Raw genomic sequence first — 17754 nt, forward strand, 5'->3', positions numbered from 1 at the left:
AGCTGCGCTGGTGCTTGCACGGTAGCGTTAGGAGGTGTTTGTTTCATAGTTATCGTGCGTTCAGGTAGCAAACCGTGCTGTGGCTGGAGGCACTGGAGACGACGACTGGTACGTACGTGCACATGGGTAAGGCCGGTCGAACTACTCGGCGGGCTTGCGTCTGAGGTACGCTCTGGAGACCGTATCATCTACCGTACACCGCACCTCCACCAGAAAATGTCACCAGGCTAACTGATAGACGGTAGAATACACAGGGCAAACATACAAAACAGGGACGTTTACTCCAGAAAAAGGCCGACACCCAGACGTGCGCGCACACCGATTAACTTCGTTCTTCTATTCCCAGGGGCTGGTCAGAACAGCTGCCAGCCTACCTCGCGTCAATATGACGGCGAGCGAAACTGCTATGGTAGCTGTGGCGCTCTTTTCGATACAGAAACGCGCTTCGGTTGCGCGTGCACGCTATTGGAAAGCGTCAGCGAAACGCACAAGTGAAAAAAATATATTCGTTGTTCTTTGTTCTTTTATGCACCTTATCTTTCACTCGCACTTCGCTATCGGGATGGGTGGGAGATATGAAGGCTATGACATGCGCTTAGTATGTTTAAGCACGCTTGCTCTTCTGTCGATGAATGTCTTACGTAGTGCTTCCTCGGCGCTTGCGTAACAGTATAGCGGCTATCTTGTAAGCTTCGGAATGGAGCGGTCACAACGACATTCTGCATCGCTACATTGAAGGCACTCGCCATCTGTACTTACCCGACGATTTTTGAATATTACTCGCCGGCTCGACATGAAAGCTACCTTGCGCGGACTAACATGGGATGCCGCGTTCGGCGCAACTATCGCGACAAGTGAATCGGTCGTCCACCATTCACTTCGCCAGCAGCTAACGGTTCTGGTCCATAGCTTCGCGCTACCACTCTGCGTGTAACCGAGCAACATGCGCAATCTTTCCGGCCAACCCATCCTTCTACGAGCATGGTAGACAGTGTCCTGGCAGCGCTGCACATCCGCCTCCAACAACTGTCGGAGCGGGAGCTGCGACGCCTGGACGAAGAGAACGTGCCCTGGTTACCGCGGCTCGGAACATTGCCGCTGCAGGTGACCACCCGAGAAATACTGCGCGCTCTGGAAGCATCCGTCACCGTGTCTTCATGCCTACAGCGAGTCGCCTGGCTTTATTGCTGGCTCATGCCGAGAGATATGACCGGCCCATGGATGGTGTACCGCTTCGGTCCCTCGGCGCTACATGTTGACAGCCTTACGATTCTATGGGCCCTGTCCTACGTGCTGCCCTCTGTCGGTCTGCCCACAACGTTCGATGTGAGACACTTCCATGGGGCGTTATACGTCTGCATGATAATGCGTTGTGGCTCGCATCCGTTCCAGAGGCGCTACGCAGTCACGTTCCTGGTGCTTTGGCAGGAGCAGCGCTTTGTGGTCGCGTATGCCGAAACGTCCGAGGTTCGGCTTATACTCGCGCATGCCCTCCACGTCGCCCTGTACGGCGCAGGCGTGGAACTACCGAATAGAATGTATGCAGACGTTAACTCTGCGTTTAATGCGGCCCACACAGACCTCGACGGTCCGACAGTACTTAGATTGGAAGGGGACCCAAGCATTGCAGCACGGTTTCTTTTTACTCCGAATTCTGACCCGCAAGAGCAAGCGCTGGACTTAAAGGAGCACTGACATCAAATTTCAAGATCGAGATGTGCCCATCATTCGATCGCTTGGTATGCATAGGTCTTTTTGGCCAAATTTGAACGGCATCCGTCGCGTGGAAGTTATTTTAATTCGATGTCAAACAGCGTAGGAGAAAAAACAAAAAATCGGCTGCCCTGCAACATCGACACTAGTGCTACGTGTTCGGTGTGATACATTGCACAAAAATCACCCTGAGTGACGATACGCTAGTAACAATGACGTCGACGATCTCTGAGTGTGTTTGGAGCCGACTGCCAGCCATGCTTTCACTCTCTTTGCTGTGTCGAAGCGTGCGGCGTGCGTTTGCGGGGCGCACATGCACAATACGACGACTGGCACCCGGCGAGGCCTATTGTTCCGCACCCCTCTCGCTTTGTTGTCGGGCTGCTCTCGAGGTAGTTTTCGTGAGGGGTCACGCGCTTAACAGGTTTAACCCATACCGAGGCACCCACATACTTTCAATCTCTACCGCGCGCGGGGCCCCGATTTGAAAACCGCGCTTTCTACGTCACCACAGCTTGAGCGCACGTGGTCTTTGACGCTCCCCGCATGGGTCGCTAGTTTCTTGTGGTTTTTAGGCGGGCGTTTTGAAGTGACGCTAAAATGGTCACAATTAACTACGCTAGAATTAGTTATACGATACGCTAGAGCATTTACGATTTAACTTAGGGATTACCAGACCCAAAGCTACAAATTACAGTAAAAAAGTCACCAACAAAAATTTTGCTGTCAGGGGTCCTTTAAGTTCGGTCAGACGTGAGCAAGGTAAGAAACGTCATTTCGGCTTTCTTGTTTGTCATCGCCTACAGCTTGTCTAGGCCGACCTAAAATATATTGATTGTTACTGGCTTTTTGGGATCCATTCTACATATACGTGAAATATTGTAGTGATTTAACACAAAAAAGCTACGTTCGTGCGCCTTTGCTTTCCGGCTCTACTGTTCCTATTTTAAGGGGAAGAAGAAGAGTAAGAAAAAAGCCGGTAGGTCAACCAGACCCGCATGCGCTTTTGTCATCCTACGCTAGGGATTGGGATTAAGGCATTAAGACAGGACGAAATGAGCACACAAAAAATCGCGTCAAGTTAAACTACCATGTTGCCTTTCAAGCAAGTCGAGGAATGATTGCGTCGTTCGTGTCTTGACGACTTGACAGTACAGAATTCAGAACCTCCGAGCGGCAAGCAGTCTGAAGATCAATCTGGAATCACATTGCTTCAATCATTGTTAGACACACATGGCGCGTTTGTCGGGTTGCTCAGATCACCGTAGGGTCGGTCTCTACAAAAGTAACTGGATGTTCTATGCCCAATACGTGCAAGCGTTCGATCGACGAAAAAACCCGGCTTATACCTTATTAGTAATCACGCCACACATCTGTCAAAGCTACAGTTTCACGTGGTACGCCTTGGGTGTTTTAAGAATTTTGCGCATTGTATCCCCCCTTTTCTTAGTAGAATTTTACTCGCCATCTATTCAGTTGTGAGTTTCCTGTTGGCGCGTCTTGTTATCTCATGTTCTTTTTGTCTCTACAGGCCAAGGCCGTTGACAAGAAAGATGCACGCGTACGTGGGGCGGCTTTCCTTCTAGCTTCGCAGCCACCATGGGAAGGCACTGACACGGCGCCCGAAAACTGTGCATCACGTGTAGTTGCTGCGAGAGTGCATGCCACGAGGAATGGCAACAAGGCCTCTGAAGCACACCGTGTGCAAGAGGTCAGCGAACACACCGCCTTCACGTCCCGAATGCGAGAGCAACCTTGTCAAGCCCCGAAGCCTATATAGAACTAAAAGCTCCAGAACTGCACCCGCTTTTGTATACCGTATGAATGGCATCCACTCTTTGTCAATGTTGGAATCCTGAGTAGGACGTGACCGGAACTCCAGACAAGACGGCATACTGCACAGCACCTCGAAAGACTCGAAGTGCTATGAAACAAGGTGTTGAACGGAATATCATATTTCTCTCATAGTTCATATCATAGTTCATATTCCTCTCTCCCAGAACTTTTAACTGGCAGTGCGCACTTCAAAAGCGTCGCTCCGCGCACTTCTGACAAAGCTGACTGAATCGGCAGCTTCGAACATCCTGAAACCTGCGCAGTTCTAGACGTGGCCGCATGGATATGTGGCTGAAAATTAAGACAACAGGAGACACCAGCGTTCCGGTAGCCGTTTTCATCGAAAGCGTCCGTGCTTTCTTTTATCAACTGACTGAAAAATAAAGAGAAATCGTTGCCACTTTATCCCTGTATCCGATTTTTTTCGTCTTGCGAGCACACGTAACCTACATTTACACATAATTCCACCGCGCAAAAAAATATTCCTCTTCTTTTCTCCATTTGTTTTATCTTCACTAACCGTTCTCGATATCGGTATAAATTAGATGAAGAACGCTATCCCTTGCTCTTAACCTGGTTTACCACCTCTATTTTCAAGGGAAGCTGAAGCACTTTTTTCTAAAACATGACCTTGGGGTGGGTAATCACAGTTTTATCCCTGCTAAATTCGACAACCCATGTGAGAGTTCTGGAAAGCGAACGCAAAAAGACTTTTTTGGCAGAAAACAGTGGCTGCAGCCGCAGGGCTTCCTGAGACGCTGCGGCAATGCGGTGATGTCACCATCGAAATGGCGTGTCATCTGCAGCAGCAGCACTGTTGAAGGAGCCCTGCAACACATTTTAAGCATGGCCAGAGAACGCTGCCGATCGGTAGTCGAGGCTTCTGAGAGCACGCAAGCCAAACATCGTAGCACAGCCCGCGGCCTGGAATACACAATTCATTTTCAAAGCCATCCAGAAATTGTTCCCTCTTCTGTGTACAAAAGATTAGATATACCGAATTGACAGCGTCATATACCCAAATTCACGGCCATTGGCTAATTCGAGCATCGTGAGCTGATTAGTTACCGAGGCCGCCGCGTGCCCACGTGCGCGCTCGCGATCACACTGAGGGTAAGCCGCGCGTCCGAAGAAAAAACCGCCAGGCCTGCGCTGAAACCGCAGCACAGTCACAGCGAAAGCTGGAAGAGCAGCGTTTCTAGAGCCCGTTAAGCTCTCTTGGGGCTACAAAACAAGTACACTAGAAAGGTACCCACTACGCCATAAATCACAATTTTTTTGTGAAGTTGGGAAGCACCTACTAAGCCATTATTCGTCATTCTGCGGAGAAGCGAGGCACCAGCTACACGTCAGTAAGGCATCATGTGCACTTTGTTGACGCGACGACTGATGACGATGAAGAATTATGGCTCAGCCCTTTGTAATGGGTTGGAATCTTTAAACGGCCCACCATTTATGTAATTTGCATTGGGTGACGCCCGGTCACTATTTCCCTCTCCCGTCATGCTGTATAACATACGTCGACGTCGGAGAGAGACGGGGGGGGGGGGCGAAGAACTTTACTGAGACCCCGAGGAAATGGATCATGCGCTTATGGGCTTCCTTGGCAACCAATACAAGTGCGCTTGCGAGGAACCCACTACGCTATAAATCAGTGTAATTTTACTGAGACCCCGAGGAAGTGGATCATGCGCTTATGGGCTTCCTTGGCAACCAATACAAGTGTTCTTGTGAGGAACCCACTACGCTATAAATCATTGTAATTTTTGAGAAGTAGGGGAGCAGGCACTGTGCCATTTTTCGTCATTCTACGGAGAGCGTTGGTACCTGCTATACGCATGTAAGGCATTATGCGCACTTTGTTGATGCTGTGCCTGATGACGATAAAGAATTATGGCAGAGTCCTTTGTAATGGGTTGGAAGCATTCAACAACCTACTCGTTGCGCAATTCGCATTGTGTGACGCCTGGTTACAGAATTCGCGTTGTGCGACGCTTGGTGCTTATTTTACTCTTCTACCACGCTATATTGCATATGCTAATGTGGTTCCTTTCCGACATGAAGCCTGTATAGGACCTTTTTGCAAAGCAGTTTCAAGCACCGGCATGGCTCAGAGGTTGAATACTGGGCTCCCGCGCAGAGGGCCCAGGTTCGAACCTCACTCCATCCTGGAGTTTTTTTTCTTATTTCGTTTTTTTTCTTATTTCGCGCGATACTGGTTACGGACGGCGGCGGCGGCGGCGGCGGACAAGTACGGCGCCAAAAACGGCCGGTGAAATGATCTCATAACAGCTTTCGCTGTAAAAAAATTGCAGTGACTTAGCTAGGCTATGCCAGGATATTCGTAGCGTTAGCAAAGGTTCAGCTGATTATTCTTAGCTTTCCGGATTGTCTAGGATTATTAGCCCTCTTCTGTTCATTCTTCGTACGCTGAACCGCTAATTGCCAGGCAACTACTTTGGGATCCGATGAGGTAAGCTTCTCGGCTCTTCTGCGCCGTTGTGCAGAATTTGCGCTCTCCTTCTCCATGGCGTTACCCACCTGCAAACGCCAGTCAGAGGCGCTGTCAAGCGGCTCCAGCACAGTGTCGGACGGCGACTGCACAGCGAAGGCGAATAGCTGCGCGAGCGCTGGCGCCACTACGTCTGCCAAGGCTACGACGTCACTCCTCTGAAAAGCGCAGACCGGCGTCGGCTAGTCGCGCGTGGTGGTGACGGAGTCTGCGCCGGCGCCAGTTTGTCTGCCGCGGCTACGACGCCACGCCTCCCGAACGCGCAGACAAGCAGCGGCGAGCCGCGCGCGGTGGCGGCGGAGAGCGCGTGAGATGCCGGCTCCTGTGAGCCAGCTGTTTGGCATCACTGATCCTCGCGCATGACGGCTCATGACGATCCACGCCAGTCGGCTCCGGCTAGGCAAGTGTAGCTAACGCTACCAAAAGACAAGACGCCCAAGGTCAAGCCACGCGCGTGACGTAACTTATTTCCCCCGTGCTATTAATCCTTGTTCAGCTTCCAGCGCGCTCGCCAGGATCAGAGAAGAGAGAACGCAATTACAGCGTGCGACAAATCTCTGTAAATCCGCTCGTGCTTGACAGATTCTAAAATATATTGCGCCGATCGATTTGTGAGGCAATAATGTGCTTTAATGAAGACATTCGATGGTTACTTGTTAAAGCCTTGCACGGCCCCTTTAAAGCGGGGCATCCGCGTTTAGCTCCGGGGACCGCGTAGACAGAGCTAGTCACGGAGGCCACGGTTGAAGATAATAGACGCCTGTTCACATTGCGCTCTGGTGTTGTCGTTATGGCAGATATTGTAACCCAGCTGCAGAACGTTCATCTTCTCTGCACTTACTTGAGCCTCGGATACATAAACAGCGCTATCGCAGTTAGTTCGTATCAGAGAGCGGCGGGAAGCTTCCGGCGGAGGGCAGTGCGGATTCGCCAAAAGTACCAAATATGACGTAGATCGTTTCCACGCCCACTATTTGGCGCGCTTGCGTTGGCCGAGCAAGATAAACTTCTTTTTTTTATATATTTCATAGCTTCTGCTGCAATAACCGCGGAACACCTTGTGGCATCGTCGACAATAATGCCGGTCCTTACTAGACACGAAGTTTTACGGCATTCTAAAACCACTTCCGTTTCCCTTTAAAAGGACACTAAAGTGAAACAATGAATAAATTTAAATTAATAATGTTATCTCTGAGAATCCTATTGTCGTTAATTTTACCATCATAAGTTTATTAACGGAGCACAAGATTAGGATCAAAGTACCAGTTTAACGTTGTCATCCCACATTCGTCAGTTTATTGAACGTTAGCGCGGATAACAAATGTGTGCACAGATGACGCATTCCTATCTGATACCGCGAATGAACCTCATGTTTACAAGCACTGCCGATTGTTGAAAACGTTCGAATGTACGAAAGAATTCCTAACATCGGTCTGAGAATAGAAGTGGCAACGATTGTTCTTTATTTCTCAGTAAATTGATAAAAGATTGTGCCGACGCTTTTGGCGAAAATGGCCAGCGAAAGGCTGGCGTCTCTTTCCGACTTAAGTTTCAGCCACATACCCATGCGGCCACATCACAGACCGCGGGGCTTTCAAAATATTTGAAGCTGCCGATTCCGTCACGTTTGTCAGAAGTGCACAGAGCGACTCTTTTGAAGTACGCACTGCTGTTTAAAAGTTCTGGGCGAGAAAAACATGAACACCGTTATTCTGTCCACCACCTTGTTTGATGGCACTTCGAGTATTTCGAGATGCTTTGCAGTACGCCGACTCTTGATCTGACCTGGTGTCCGGGCAGGGAAGTGTGGTCGAGTGTCATTTTGTGCTCTGTACGCCTTGGGACAAAAAAAAATTCAGTAGTTTAACGTTACGCGAATTTTTTGTATGCTCCTTTCTTTCTGTAATTTAGTTTCTTAATGCCGTTCCGCCAGCGCAGGATGGCAAACCGTATGCGCGCCTGGTTGACTTGCCGGCATTTTACTTACTCTTACTCTTCTCCCTAAGCCCACATGGGTAACATCTCATCCTCCCCAAACGGCAACCCTAACGAGAGGGCTCACCAGCTAGCGCGTGAACTAGCTACCCGCGGCGGTGACCGGCCATCTCAGACGGGACGGGAACGGGCATGCATTGACTTCAAGGGTCCCTTAATATCTTTCCACGAGATCACCTCAGCTCACAAACTACGGCTCAGGCTCCTCCCCCCTCCACACCCTAAATTGAATAAAGCGCAAGCGTTCACACTACGACAACTACAGACAAAAACGTACATCACTCCTGCCATGCTCAACAGAATCGATCCAGACTTTTCACCTCACTGTCAGCACAGTTATCACGAGCACTGCAATTTCGAACATATGCTCTGGCTGTGAATTCGGGGTCAGGATTATCAGACAAACCCTCCTGGGAGGCTACCATGCGCAGCATGGAACTCAACAACCAACTCCTGGCAGTCCAGAGGGCCCGGGACATCGCCGAGAGGCTCCAGCTTCCGGCACCTTCCTGGGTGGAGCCACCTGGCTGAGATAGCGGGACATCCAGTCGCGTTCAGCTTCTGCCACTTTTGGACCACAATAGGGTTCTCACTCATTCACTCACTCTTCTCCCTAAAACGTGGACAGTGGAGCCAGAAAGTAAAAGCGAACAAACATAGTCCACTTGGAAAATAAATCGTTAAAATATTTCACTTGTATATAGAATGGATCCGAAGCCAGTAACAATCACTATCCTTTAAGTCGGTATAAACAAGCTGCAGGCGATGACCAAAAAGAAAGCCGGAATGCCGTGTCTTACGCTCCTCACGCCTTGCCGAACTTAGGTCCAGCGCTTGCTCTTGAGGGTCAGAATTCCCAATAAAAGAAACCACGCTGCAATGCTTGCGATCTGTCCCAAGCATTTTACTTTCCAACCGTAGCAATGTCGTACCGTCGACATCTGTGTGGCCTGCACTGAACGCAGAGTTAACGTGTGCATACATTTCATTCGGTAGTTCCACGCTTGCGCAGTACAGGGCGACGTGAAGGGCGTTCGCGAGTATAAGCTGATCCTCGAATGTTTCGGCGTACGCGACTAACAATCGTGACAGTTGTTAGTTCGCGCTCGTCCTGTGTATGTTCTTTTCGTGCGTCCTTTCTCCATTACAGCGCGCTGCAAGTTTCGAACTGCTTGCCATTCTTCGCGTGACATTACAATTTGCTGCTGTAGCATTCATTCCTTCGCCCTTGTGGCGAAACAATGCACAATAAACGCTCAACTACCCCTGTGAAGAGATGTTTCACTTTCGTGGAATACCGATTCCGATGAAAGGAGGATCAGCCATGTTTTTTTTTTTTTTTTACACTGGACGGAGAATAAAAATTCTGTATTTGATTTTTCTTCTGGCCGGTTCGCCGAAGTTTCGTTACGCGTCTTTTACACATCCTAAAGAGCGCAATAGAGGTACTCCCGGTGGCTGTCACATGGAGAAAAGTCACGTGATCTGAGAAGAAACGTCACGAATGACATCATACTATCGCCAAAATTTTATTAAAAGGTAAGAATATTCGGGGCGTCGTATAAAAATCACTATTTAGCCAATGACCACTGTTGGCCCCTACGTGTCAATTCTCGGCCAGTTTACATACTCATTCAAAAAGGCAGGGCGCGCAAATATGGACACAAGAAAGAAGTCAAGACACCACAAACGCCACAGTTACCTACGTCGTCACCACAGCTACGTCACCAGAGTGGCCCATGTCGTACCACTTCGCAATGGTAATCATTTTGCCAGCTTAACTAAGCCTGACCCAGAGCCGATGGTGACTGGCGGCTCTACCAATTACGTCATATATGGCGCTTATGTTCAAGTCACATGACCATCCATATATGATTGCGACCGAAAGTTCTGCTATGGTAGCTGTGGCGCTCTTTTGGATATAGAAACGCGCTTCGGTTGCAGGTGCGCGCTATTGGAAAGCGTCAGTGCAAAAAATATATCGTTCTTCTTTGTTTTTTTATGCACCTTATCTTCCACTCGCACATCGCTATCGGGATGGGTGGGAGATATGAACGCGCTTAGTCTTCAGTCGAAGAACGCCTTACGTAGTGCTTCCTCGGCGCTTGCGTAACTCTATAGCGGCTATCTTGTAAGCTTCGGAATGGAACGGTCACAACGACAATCAATATCACTACAGTGAAGACACTCGTCATCTCTACTTACTCGACAATTTTTCAAAATTACTCGCCGGCTCGACACGCACGCTACCTTGCGGACACTAGCATCGCATGCCGCGTTCGGCGCAGCTATTGCCACAAGTGAGTCGCTCGTGAGCCATTCACTGCGCGAGCCACTAACGGTTCTGGTCCAAAGCGTCGCGCTACCCCTCTGCGTCTAACCGAGCGACATGCGCAACCTTTCCGGCGAACTCAGCCTTCTGCGAGCATGGTACACACTGTCCTGGCAGCGCTGCACATCCGTCTCCACCAACTGCCGGAGCGGGAGCTGCGACGCCTTGACGAAGACAACGTGCCCTGGTTACCGCGGCTAGGAATCTTACCGCTGCGGATGCCCGTCCGGGAAATACTGCGGGTTCTAGAAGCATCCATCACCGAGTCTACATGCCTACAGCGAGTCGCCTGGCTTTACTGCTGGCTCATGCCGAGAGATATGACCGGCCCATGGATGGTGTACCGCTTCGGCCCCTCGGTGCTGCAGGTCGACTGCTTTGCGATTCTTGGTGCCCTGCGCTACGAGCTGCCTTCTATCGGTCTACCCACAACGTTCGATGCGAGACACTTCCATGGGGCGTTATACGTCTGCATGATAATGCGTTGTGGCTCGCATCCGTTCGAGAGGCGCTACACAGTCACGTTCCTTGTTCTTTGGCAGGAGCAGCGCTTTGCGGTCGCGTATGCCGAAACGTCCGAGGATCGGTTTATACTCGCGAACGCCCTCCAAGTCGCCCTGGAAGGCGCAAGCGTGGAACTACTGAATGGAATGTATCCAGACATTAACACTGCGTTCAGTGCTGCCCACACAGACCTCGACGGTCCGACAGTATTTAGATTGGATAAGGATCCAAGCCTTGCAGCACGGTTTGTTTTTACTCCCAATTCTGACCCACAAGAGCAAACGCTGGACTTAAGTTCGGTCAGACGTGAGCAAGGTAAGACACGTCATTTCGGCTTTCCTATTTGTCATCGCCTACAGATTGTCTAGGCCGACCTAAAATATATTGATTGTTACTGGCTTTTTGGGATGCATTCTACATATACGTGAAATATTCTAGTGACTTATTATCAAAGAAAGCTACGTTCGTGCGCTTTTGTTTTCCGGCTCCATACTGTTCCTGTTTAAGGGGAAGCAGTGTAAGAAAAAGCTGGCAGATCAACCAGACTTGCATGCGGTTTGCTATCCTACGCTTGAGAAATGGAATTAAGGCTTTAAAAGACAAAAGAAATGAGCATACAAAAAACTTGCTTGAGGTTAAACTACCATGTTGCGTTTCAAGCAAGTCGAAGAAAAATTTCGTCGTTTTGGTCTTGTCAAGTTGACGGTACAGATTTCTGAGACTCCGTGCGGCAAGCAGTCTGTAGACAAACCAGGAATTACAGTGCTTCAATCATTGTTAGACAGACTTTGCGCGTTCGTCTGGTTGGTCAGATCAGCATAGGCTCGGTCTGTACAAAAGCAACTAGGTGTTCTATGTCCAGTACATGCAAGCTTTCGATAGACGAAAGCACCCGGCTTATACCTTATTAGTAATCACGCCAGGCATGTGTCACAGCCACAGTGGAACGTTGTACCCCTTGGGTGTTTTAAGGATTTCGCGCTATTGTATCCCCCCTTTTCTGAGTAGAATTTTACTCGCCATCTATTCATTTGTGAGTTTCCTGTTGGCGCTTCTTAATATCTCATGTTCTTTTTGTCTCTGCAGGCCAAGGCCGTTGACAAGAAAGATGTACGAGTACGTGGGGCGGCTTTCCTTCTAGCTTCGCAGCAGCCATGGGAAGGCATTGTCACGGAGCACGAAAACTATGCCTCACGTGTAGTTGTTGCGAGACTGCATGCCACGAGGAAATCCAACAAGGCCTCTGAGTACACTACGTGCAAGAGGTCAGCGAACACACCGCCTTTACGTCCCGAATGCGAGAGCAACCTCGTCAAGCCTCCAAGCTTATGTGGAACTAACAGGTCCAGAACTGCACCCGCTTTTGTATACCGTATGAATGGCGTCCACGCTTTGTCAACGTTGGAATCCTGAGTAGAACGTGACCGTACCTCCAGAGAAGACTGCATACTGCAAAGCACCTCGAAAGACTCGAAGTGCCATGAAACAAGGTGTTGGACATAATGTCGGTGTTCATATTTCTTGCTCCCAGAACATTTATTCAGCAGTGCGTACTTCAAAAGCGTCGATCCGCGCACTTCTGACAAAGCTGACTGAATCGGCAGCTTCGAACATTTTGAAACCCGCGCAGTTCTTGACGTGGCCGCATGTATATGCGGCTGAAATTTAAGACAGCAGGAGACACCAGCGTTCGGGTAGCCGTTTCCGTCGAAAGCGTCCGTGCTTTCTTTTATCAATTGACTGAAAAATAAAGAGAAATCGTTGCCACTTTCATTCTGACATCGATGTTCTGAATTCTTTCTTACGTTCGCGCGTTTTCTGCAAGCGGTTTTCGCTGCAAACTGCTACGTTCAATTGCGCTATCAGATACGAATGCGTCGTCCGTGCCCACATGTGTTAGCTGCACTTACGTTCCATAAACTGTCCAATGTGGGGTGACACTACACAGGTGTTGAAGTCTATGTAAACATATTTCACGTTTAGCGTGCAGTGGCCATAGCGAAGTGTCCAATTACATCATAGCGAACCTTACGTATGCCGTTGCAACTTTTTTCATTATATCGCGTGAGCGTTAATTCCAGTCAACGATAGTGAGTAATATCGGCGAGAAGCAGCGGAACCCGGTTTTTGCACCAATTTTCTGAACACATAATTGCGCAAATAACGCTGACAAGGTATGTGCATCTTTGACTAAACGTCGTAGCGGCTATAAAAGCAATTAAAAGTACGAAACAGAATCCACAGGGGTGAAGAATGTTTAGGAAATTACATTTACATGTTCGACCAGGACAGCGATGAAGCGCTCGGGAAATGGCTCGTGCTACGCACTGCACGGAAACTTGGGGCCGCTACGTCGTGCTTTCTTTTATCAACTGGCTGACATGTGAACAGAAATCGTTGCCACTTTCATTCTGACATACATGTTCCGAATTCTTTCTTACGTTCATGCGTTTTCTAAAAGCGGTTGTCGCTTGCAGAAACAGCCAGAAAACATGGGACGAGTTATTGAGGGGCGCACATGTGTCGTTGGCGACGCCGGAAAACACTAAAAATGAGACGGGCACCACGGGCAAACATATGATGGCCAGAAGGAAATGGTCTTTAGTAGAGTGCAATTCTCGTCTGGGATATGCCCGCTCACGGAAGTATTAAGCGGTCAGAGATTGAGACGAACAGTTACATTAAAAAAGCAGTCGAGGCATACATATAACAGCAGTCGTCAGAGGTGTAAATTACGTGGTCAGTTACGTTGTACAAGTTCACAAGTCGGAAATACACATCTTAGCTATAGAGGATGGCATAAAGAAACTGAAAATAGTATCTGGCACGGTCAATATGGAAAGGCGGCAGAGATAATCAGAGAACAAACTGACGTATCCGATCTCCTGTTATCATTAAGATAAACAGAATGATCTCAGTAGGCCACGTAATCCGAAAAGAATAATCGGCTGTCAGTTAAAGCGACGGAATTAATACCAATAGATACAAAACTTAGCCGATGGCCCAGAGAGTTGTTTGGGGAGATGAAACGAAGAAATTTGTGAACACAAAATAGGAGTCGGATGGCAATGAAAAGGACAAATTGGATATAATTAAGGCGTTCCTCGTGTAGCGCACTTAAAGTAGCTGATTACGACAATGATCGGGATTCAGAAAATGAATTGATAGATAATTAGGCGATTCCTGCACTGCTGCACTCTAAAAGATGATGTAGATATCGCTTATTAAAAATGAACCTATAAGGCGGTCACTAATTCAAAGTGGGCGCAAGTAAACGCCGTCATCGACGGCCCACAGCCATTCAAAGCCCTGTATCCGATTTCTTTTTTCGTCTTGCCAGCACACTGAACCTGCATTTACGCATAGTTCCACCATACAAAAAAATATTCCTCTTTTCTTCTGCATTTGTTCTACCTTCGACTGCCCGTTCTGCGATGTCGGTATAAAATAGATCACGAACGCTATTCTTTGCCATTAACTTGGTTTCCCACCTTCATTTTCATTGGAAACTGAAGCAATTCCTTTTCAAAACATCACCTTGGAGTGGGTAATCACAGTTTGATCCCTTCTCAATTCGAGAACCGATGTGAGAATTTTGGAAACTGAACGCAAAAAGAATTTTTTGGTAGAAAACAGTGGCTGCAGCCGCAGGGCTTCCTGAGATGCTGCGGGAATGCGGTGACGTCATCTTCGAAATTCAGTGTCATCTGCAACGGCAGCACTGTTGAAGGAGCCCTGCAACCTTTTTTTAAGGATGGCCAGAGAACGCTGCCGATCGGTAGTCGAGGCTTCTGAGAACACGCGAGCCAAACACCACAGCGCAGCCCGCGGCCTGGAATTGATAATTCATTTTCAAAGCCATCCAGAAATCGTTCCCCCTTCGGTCTACAAAAGTTGCCATTTCAATTGATAACGTTATCTCTGAGAATCCTATTGTCGTTACTTTTATCATCATAAGTTTAATAACAGAGGACAAAGGTATAGTCAAAATACCATTTTTAAATGTCGGCCCGAAATCTCCGCGTGTGACGTCACAGATTACAAAGTGTATTGCCGCATTTGCGCGATGTTAGCTAAACGAAAGCTTTGGAACTCTGTATGTCAATTCTATGACCCGCGCAGAGGTCAATCCACTTGATTTTTACCCGATTCGGAACTACGTAGGCCTTAGTCGACACCGTCAAAAGTTATGACGTCCACAGCGTTTGGTGCGGGAATTTCGAGCTGGCGTCGCCGCGAGCATTTTCTCTTTGTCCATTTTGTCTTCTACCAAGCGTCCTCTCACGGCAAGCATGGTGATGCTGGAATTGTGAAAGATTAATTTACTAATACCGTAAAATGCCGAGCAAGCGACCCCCCCCCCTACGGTGAAGGATAATCCAACCAGATTTAGGAGGGGGGGGGGGCGCTTGCTCGGTCCCGGATCGAAATTGAAGATGGCGGCGTGAGCGCCGCTAGAATAAAAAAAAATGTCCATCCATATTTCTAATGAAATGGTTGATTTATTTACTGTTCTTATACCCCCTTGTCACTGTCAAATCATTGAAGCAGCGACCGGTTTGACCAATATACGACCAGCCACATGACCACGGAACTTCATAAACAGCATTACGTGCGCATTCAGTGTACTCATTCTTGGGGTTCTTTTTACACAAGCGATGCTCGTCTTGAAAAAAAAAATTGGCCGCAGGGGAGGAAGGGCGGGGAGGGCGCTTGTTCGGTCACTGGCGCTTATTTCAGATCTCCCGAAAAAATGGAGGGTGGGGGGTACGCTTGCTCGGCATATTACGGTAGTAGAAAAATCACTTTTTTCTTCCATAGTGTCCCTTTATTGGAAAATAACGTCAGGTGCTCTCTCGGCAGTTGTGTATTGGTGAGGGCTATCTTGAAGGCTTTGGAATTTAAAGGTGTAAATGGCCTATGAAGAACGCTATGCCTTGCCTTTACCACACTCAATCTAGAAGAACGCCTAACGCATAGCTCTCCCTCTGGTGCTTGCGCCTCCGCACAGAAACTATCATTACGCTTCGGAATCGCATGGTCACCGCGACAGTCACGTAGCGATAATAATTTACATCCCTCCATTGAACACTGTCCTAATCTCTGTTAACTCGACGACTGTTCCACACAAGCTGCAGGCACGACGCGAGCACTACCTCACACGGGCTATGATCGCAGGCGTGTTTGACAAAGCTACCGGAACACCTGAAAGTGTCCTCCACTTTGCCTTCGCCAGCCGCTGCCAGTAGTATCGAAGCATCACTGCTACCACTAGGCACCTAACTGAGGAAAAAGTTACTATTAGAGACGCAGATCTTCCAAGCGACCCCCGCCTTTTAGCAGGATCGAAGTCAATGGCAGTAACAGAACACGCGTCGTGGACCAGCTGCTCTTTCACATCGAGCGATTGTCAGCGCAGGAGTTTCAATGCCTGGCCGAGAGGTGAACACGTGGACTGGTTCCTGCGACTCATAGCCCAACTGCCGGAGGTATCCGTTCAGCATACACGCCACTACCCTGAAAGAATCTGGCCGTACCCTTAGCGCTTGAGTTCACTCGCTCCATGTTATAATAATTTCAGCGATTGTATGCCTTCTTTTTCTCATTTGGATTTCAGTTGCTGTTCGTTTACGAATTCTCCTGTTGCTGTTTAGTGCCCTGCCGTCTTTCCTTTTTAGCTCGAGGCGGAGCCCCGTGAGAGTAAGAACAAGTGCGCAGGGCAGCTTTTATTCGAACTTCTAGTCCGCTGTAGGAACGCATTGACATGGAGCACGAAAGCTGTGCCCACCGAGTTATTCCTGCCAAACTATATGCTACGAGTAAATACCTGAAGATCTGTCATGGGTATATATAGCATATCACAAGAGCCGCTAGACACTTTGGCCTTCACGTCACATGCTCAAGACCTGCCTATTCAAGACGATATGCAGAGCAGCTACGGAACTACTCCAGGGTTCATATTCTTCTTTCTTTCGTTCACTACGGCTTTCTTTCACTAAGCGAGCCTGTGTCTTTAGATTCAACGTGCTACTACTAATCGGTGTTCCTTTGCACTTCCTTTACAATTGCTTATTGTTACCATTCTGTAGAAATTTGTGTTACTTCTGCATCCAACTATTGTGTTGCAACAACCGTCGCAACAATCGTTGGACAAATAAAGTTTATTCGACTCCAATCATAAAGCAGATGCCGTAGCGGTCAGCTCGCCAGGCTTCCAAGGCCGAAAGTCGTGGGATAATAGGTTCGATTCGTCGGTCATGATAAATGAAGAGTTCTTTTCTGGTCTTCGATCTGAGCTGCCCACACGCCATTTTATTGACTTCAGTTCCGTGACGGAAATGACGCTTGTGAGCTATCAGTGGACCCCGACATAAAAGAGCAACTGGATGGGTGGTTAACATTATCGGCACCGTTTCAAGGAGCATATCAATAAGAGGTCGCGTCGGTGGTACACTGGACAAAAATGCCTGCATCCGGCTTCTCATCTAAACGGAGCAAGGGATCTTTTTAACACCCACTTGCACAAACAGTAAATATTCTTGTTTTTCTTGTTCATCTTTTGCATCGTTTTTTCTGTTTAATTTGCCGTCCTTCGATATCGGTATAAACGGCGCATCAAGAACGCTACGACTTTCATCTGAGATCGTTGAACAGCGGTTAACATTAATTTCGAAGGGCTTGGGTATCTACATAGCGACTGCCTCCTAGGTTTTGGAATGGCATAGTCACCGCGGCAGTCACATTGCGATAACAGTTTATATCACTCCATTGAACGCGCTCGCAATCTCTGGTAACCTTATCAATCTTCAGCACTAGTTGCTGGCTCGGCACAAGCGCCACCTCACGTGGGCTCACATCGCAG

The 17754-nt window shown here is 48.4% G+C and overlaps 1 protein-coding gene across 2 annotated transcripts; it reads left to right on the top strand.

Annotated features, from left to right (window-relative positions):
- Positions 1 to 768: 768 nt before the first annotated feature.
- On the top strand, positions 769 to 12566 carry LOC119401972 (uncharacterized). Of its 2 annotated transcripts, none has more exons than XM_037669001.2 (3): positions 769 to 1467; positions 10970 to 11207; positions 11979 to 12566. In XM_037669001.2, exons 1-3 carry the CDS (start codon positions 982 to 984, stop codon positions 11990 to 11992), a joined length of 738 nt encoding a protein of 245 aa, XP_037524929.2. In that variant the 5' UTR covers positions 769 to 981; the 3' UTR covers positions 11993 to 12566. The 2 variants fall into 2 exon arrangements, with proteins under 2 accessions (XP_037524929.2, XP_049274420.1); XM_049418463.1 differs by having other exon boundaries at positions 770 to 1672; positions 11175 to 11207.
- Positions 12567 to 17754: the final 5188 nt, after the last annotated feature.

Source organism: Rhipicephalus sanguineus, chromosome 8 (genome assembly GCF_013339695.2).
Source record: "Rhipicephalus sanguineus isolate Rsan-2018 chromosome 8, BIME_Rsan_1.4, whole genome shotgun sequence".
NCBI classification, from domain to species: domain Eukaryota; kingdom Metazoa; phylum Arthropoda; class Arachnida; order Ixodida; family Ixodidae; genus Rhipicephalus; species Rhipicephalus sanguineus.

Excerpts from the sequence above, each read along its gene's own strand:
- LOC119401972 (XM_037669001.2), top strand. The coding sequence starts at position 982 with ATGGTAGACAGTGTCCTGGCAGCGCTGCACATCCGCCTCCAACAACTG. Across the intron at positions 1,468-10,969 it reads CGTATGCCGAAACGTCCGAG|GATCGGTTTATACTCGCGAA; the intron begins GTTCGGCTTATA and ends GAAACGTCCGAG.